General features: G+C 65.2%; 1 protein-coding gene across 1 annotated transcript in view; it reads right to left on the bottom strand.

Annotated features, from left to right (window-relative positions):
* Positions 1-2,835: 2,835 nt before the first annotated feature.
* The window catches only part of MAP2K7 (mitogen-activated protein kinase kinase 7), a 7,843-nt gene continuing 5,326 nt past the window's right edge, over positions 2,836-5,352 (bottom strand). The window contains exons 4-12 of the mRNA XM_021708410.1: positions 5,157-5,236; positions 4,928-5,041; positions 4,727-4,846; positions 4,445-4,552; positions 4,182-4,361; positions 4,019-4,099; positions 3,767-3,909; positions 3,240-3,285; positions 2,836-3,150 (exon numbers count right to left, since the gene is read on the bottom strand). Of these exons, the coding sequence (XP_021564085.1) occupies positions 3,016-3,150; positions 3,240-3,285; positions 3,767-3,909; positions 4,019-4,099; positions 4,182-4,361; positions 4,445-4,552; positions 4,727-4,846; positions 4,928-5,041; positions 5,157-5,236 (1,007 nt within the window). The 3' untranslated portion in view covers positions 2,836-3,015. The remainder of the gene's footprint in view (positions 3,151-3,239; positions 3,286-3,766; positions 3,910-4,018; positions 4,100-4,181; positions 4,362-4,444; positions 4,553-4,726; positions 4,847-4,927; positions 5,042-5,156; positions 5,237-5,352) is intronic.

Here is a 5,352-nt window from a genome sequence, read left to right as displayed (position 1 = left end):
GGTCGCACCCCCTGGGGCCTGGGGCCCGGGGCCGGCGCAGTCGCGCGGCTGAGCCGGGCGCAACGCCGCGCGCCCCTTGGCGAGGGGAGGTGGAAAGCCCTGGGGCGCCGGGGGACGGGCCGAGGAGCCGCTGGGCAAACGCGGAGCTCCCCCTTCCGCAGGCCGCTCCGCTTTCTACGGTGAGGCGGGCGTTGCCGTCACCAGGGGACAGAGGCAGGGAGGTGCGCAGACAGCCCGGTCTGACCAGGACCGGAGACTTATCCGTCTGTCCGGGGCCCACACTCCCAGGCTGAGGGCCCTCGCAGCCAAGGTGGGGGTCTCCAGCCCCCTCCCCCACCCAGGAGCCCTCCCTCTGCGCCTGCCTTCCGGCGGACCCAGCTGGGGTCTTGTGCGACAACAGATGACCTCAGACACTCGGCTCACCCCCCACCTGTTTCTGGGGAGAATCTGCACAGACCATGCCCTCCCACAGCTCTGGCCTCAGTGGCTGCTGGGGACTTGGAGGAAATTGGGACTCGAGGACCTGGAGGCAGAGTGGGGGACACAGGGGGTCCTCAGCCACACCTGCGCCCCCAGGGTTGAGAGCTCAAACCGAGACAGCCCACCACAAGGATGGGAGCATGACCAGCCTGGCGTCCCCTAGCCCGTACATACCAGATGGCCAGCTGGGCACGACGGCAGTCCCCAGGAGCGGGGCCAGCAGCAGGAGTGCGGTGCCCAGCATGCTGGACCGGCCGAGGTCAGCGTGTTCAGGGCCAGGGCAGAGGCGCCGGGCTGGCTGCACCCAGGCCTGGCAGGTGGGCAGGTGGCCGTGTCCTTGGCTGGGTAGTCACCCGGGAGGCAGGGAGCGGGGGTGGCAGACCCAGGGGCTGACATCAGAGCCGGCACCCAAGGCCTGCTGGGGATTAAGGGCTCCTCTCCTACCCGACCAACCTGTAGCTACTGGGGGTAGGAGGTCCCTCACATTTGCCGCTTGACACTGAGCGAGTCACCACAAACACTTGGCTCCCAGCTCCCACCTTGCCTCAGTTTCCCCTCGATGCAGAGGCCTCATCCACCAGAACAGCCCCCCTCCCTCAGCCACTACCCACCACTCCCTGCCAGGTACCGCCAGGCTCACGACACACCAGGGCTCGGAAGAAAAGGGAGGGGTTTATTCTCAAGCATCTAAGGATTTACAAACGAGGGTGCTTTGTTTTAAAAAGGGACAGGGCAATACTGGTGGCCTGAGAAGAGGTCTGTGGCCGGTGGGCTGGGCCAGACCACCCCAGGCCCCTGCCTGCCCGATCCGCCCTCTGCCTGGTCCAGAGGGATGGCTGGTGAAGGCAGGGAGGTCTTGGGAGAGGCAGGGAGGTCAGAGGCTCCCCAGGGCTCCCACGTAACACTGAAGGGAGGGGGCGGGTGGACACACACTCACAAAACAGGAAATCGAGTTAAATAAAAATAAAACCGGGCAGCCCGGCCTGGGCCTGCGCTGGCCCTGGGACCAGCCGGGTGGCCGTCCCGCTCCCAGCCCCTCGCAGAGGATGAGGGCAAGGCAGCCTTCCCCCCAGGCAGAGAGAAGGCGACTCCTATGACTCTTTACACATGCGGCATTTGTGAATATAATGACAAGAGTCGACGTAAGTCAAGAGGACAGAGTGGCGCCTAAGCCTAGTCGCTTCAGCTGCATCCAGCGAGGTTCCTCACCTTTGGTGTTGCTTGGTTTCTGTCTGTGGTTTTACGGGTTTTTTTCTTCTTTTTTCGTTTAATTTTGTTTCACTTGTCTGCTTGATTTGCATGCATCATCCCACAAAAAGGACACACCCCCTCCTGCTCTGGCCACCGCAGCAGGCTCTTGGGGGCACTGTGGCCGGGCCCCTGGGTGGACACTTGGTCCTTCCTTGACCCAGGCCTCAAGGCGGGCTGGGGGCTGGCCTGTGGGCACGATGGGGACGACCGCCTTGCACTCCCACCCTTGGCCTGGCTCCCACCCCACTGGAGCCTGTCACACGTCCTCAAACCCCCATGTCCACTCCCTTCGCCCTCAGCCCCTGACTCCCTCCGGACACCCTTGCCGGGCCCCACGGTCCCCCTCCTGTCGCCAATTCCCTTTGGCCGCCTGCTCTCCGCCACACCCCGTGCCCCTTCCCTGAAGGCCATCTTGTGTGGCCACGGCCCCTCAGGCCCCCTCCATACCCCCTGAGGTCTTCCACTCACCCCCAAGCTGTGGCCCCCAGCCAGTCTCCAATGCCCATGGGTGGATGGGGCCCCACCAAAAGCAGCTCAACGTGACTTTGGTAAAGTTTCTGAAGGTACCGACAAACCCCATGAGAACAAGCTCTCCTCCACCCCCCACCCCCCAAACACCCCACCAAGTACAATAAAATACAATAAACTCCAAAAAGGACCCCCTGAGATCAAAGAGAGAGAGAGAGAGGGAGAGAGACACAGAGAGAGACACACACACGCCAGCCCCGTCAGCCACAAAGCCTTTCCGGGGGCCACTGACTCATTGCTCCACAGAGACCTAAGTGGACCCGAGGGGTCCTGCCGGGGGTGGCTGGGCCCAGACTTGGGCCAGGAGAGAGGCAGAGGCAAGGAGGTGATGGGAGAGCCAGACAGGGACAGAGGTAGAGGGGGTGACAGAGGGAGACGGAGAAGGAACAGGTTCCTGGGGAGCGGCGGAGAGCCAGCACGCTGGGGGCGTGGGGGTCGGGACTCGGGGGCTCTCTCCCGGGCCCTGGGGGCCGTCCCAGCCCAGAGGTTATGACTGAATAAATAGCGAGTCTGCTCGCGGCCTGCTGTCTTCCGTTCACAGTGTCTGTCGGGGGGACACGTGGCCGGCTGACCCCGGGGCGGGAAGGGCTGGGGCCTGGCGGGCCCGGGGGCGGGTGGGCACCCCACACTTTCTGTCCTCAGCCCTTGGTGGCTGTCCAGGTCCCAGGTCTCCCCTGGCGGGCAGCTGGGCAGCGGGTAGGGAGGGGGCCTGTGGCCGTGCCCCTGGCCCCCTGCGGGGCTGGCCCCGCCTCAAGGCTACCTGAAGAAGGGCAGGTGGTGCTGGCTCTGAACCCCACTCGTCCGCGGCGACTCGGTCTTCGCCATGACATCCTTGAACCAGGACGCCACGTCCACCTCGAGCGTCTCGTAGCGCTTGATGAAGCTGTGTTCCTGCCGGGCGAGGGGGCTGCTTAGGAGGGGTCTTCCCTCCAGGGGACAGGAAGGGGGCGGGCACAGGGAGGGCCGGCCCAAATACTCACAAGTAGCTTATTATACTTTGGTCTCTTCCTGTGATCTTTAGTAAGGCTGGAGGACGAGGAGGGAGAAAAGTGAGGGCTGGGAGGGGACGGCTGCTCCCTTGCTGAGCCCTGCCCTGGACCCAGGGGTCTCCAAAGTCGGGGGGGCAGCGGCTGTGGAAGTTCCCAGGCCCCAGCTCACAGCTGTGACCTGCCCAGCAGCACGTCCCCTGCTGGCCCTGCGTGGCTGGCTTGGGGGGCCAAAACTGGCCAAGGCCCCCAAGAGGTGAGAGGGCCCCCCGGGAGACAGACACGAACCTTCCGCATACACAGCTCTGAGCTCACACCCTCCCGTGGCCACCTTGCCAGATGCCCACAGCTGTCCCCTCAGACCAGGCCCAAGCCCACCTTCGTGGTCCCAGGGCATGGGTTCCAGCTCCCACCTGCAGCCCTGGCCTTGAGCCTGCTCACAGCTGCCCCACCCACCGCAGGGTGTTCCCCGCCGAGCTTCCCTCCTTCCCGACCCGCCCCAGTGGAGGGGAGGTTCTCACCAGTCTTTGACAAAGGACTGGAAGTCCCCCGAGAAACCCATGTGCCCAGGCAGGAGTGGGGGCTCTTCCTGTAGGACTTTGGTGAGGACCTCAAAGTCGGTCTTGCAGTTCTTGTAGGGAAACTGTCCCGTCGCCAGCTCCACCTGGGAGGGAGACCGGCAGGGCTGGACTGGCCGAGATGGGTCCGTGCCCGCCCTCCATGCCCCAGAAGCCCTTGTGCCCAGGCTGAGGACAGGGCAGGCCCCAACTCACCAGCGAGATGCCCAGGCTCCACACGTCAGCCCGGATGTCGTAGTCAGGCTTGGTGGGGTCCGGGGGGTCGATGCGCTCGGGCTGGGGGGAGGAAAGGGGAGGCTGTACCCCGAGGCCGGGACAGCCTTTCCACCCCCACCCCACAGGCTGGGCTCCCGCTCACCGCCATGTAGGCGGCGCAGCCGGCACTCCGCGTCTTGGCCTTGGAGTCCACCAGGCGGCCGCTGATGCCGAAGTCGCAGAGCTTGATCTGGCCCCGCTCGTCCAGCAGGATGTTGGAGGGCTTCACGTCGCGGTGGATGACGCCGTGCTTCTCCTTCAGGTAGTACAGCGCCTTCACGATCTGCAAGGGCATGGAGGGGGCTGTGACACGGAGGACGGGCCTGGGGCCGCCTGCCCGCCACCAGCCCCTGACACGCCACTCACCGCCACCGTCATCTTGCCCAGGATGCGCTCAGGGATGGGGCCTTGCATTCGCTTCTTCAGCTTCTCAGCACAGGTGCCCATGAGCTCCATGGCGATGAAGACGTCCGTCTGCGGGGCACAGTGAGGCTTGGGGGGCCACGCTGAAGTTGGGCGTGGGGGCGGCAACACCGGGGCTTGGGGGAGGACACGTCGCTTGGGGCCGCCTCTGGCTCACCTACCCCGCTCTTTCGGGCTCCGGTCTGAGAAGGGGGAAGGGGGTGGGAGGAGGCGGTGGCGACTCACGTTGGTGATGAAGGTCCCGAAGCACTGCACGATGTAGGGACAGTCGTGGCTCTTGAGCACCACGTCCAGGTCCATGAGGATGCGCTTGTTCTCCTCCTTGTTCCCCGAGCGCCGCATTTGCTGCGGGGCAGAGATGGGGGAGCCTGAGCCCTGGGGCCGGGGTGTGCGGCCCAGCCTGGGGGGCGGGGCCCCGAGGCTCACCTTGACGGCGATGATGTGGCCTGTCTTCCGGAAGCGCATCTTCCACACCTGGCCGCAGGTGCCGCTGCCCATCTCGCCCAGGTTCTCCAGGTCGTTGATTTCTGCCTGGTAGCGCTGGGGGGAGAGCAAAGGCTGGAGGGTCCTGGGGCCCCTGCTGCACCCCGGGGATGGGTCCACCCAGCTGCGCGTCCTCCCGCCCCACGACCAGGTAACAAGGGAAGACTGGTACCTGGCCCCCGATGGTCAGGTAGCCCGTCTGCTTCATGATCTCCTGCAGCTTCTGGTCGATCTCAATGCTGCGGGGACAGGGAATGGGTACCGGTAGGCGGTGCCCTGACCAACCTGAGGCCACCCCAGAAACCCCACCCAATGTGGCCACTTTCCTCCTGGACCCCCACCCCGTTCCCCACCAGCCGGCCATCAGG

Source organism: Carlito syrichta, unplaced genomic scaffold (genome assembly GCF_000164805.1).
Source record: "Carlito syrichta isolate Samal-C Ts95f unplaced genomic scaffold, Tarsius_syrichta-2.0.1 Scaffold136374, whole genome shotgun sequence".
Lineage (NCBI taxonomy): Eukaryota > Metazoa > Chordata > Mammalia > Primates > Tarsiidae > Carlito > Carlito syrichta.
The sequence above is the reverse complement of the archived record's forward strand: the minus strand, read 5'-3'. Positions and strand labels throughout refer to the sequence as shown.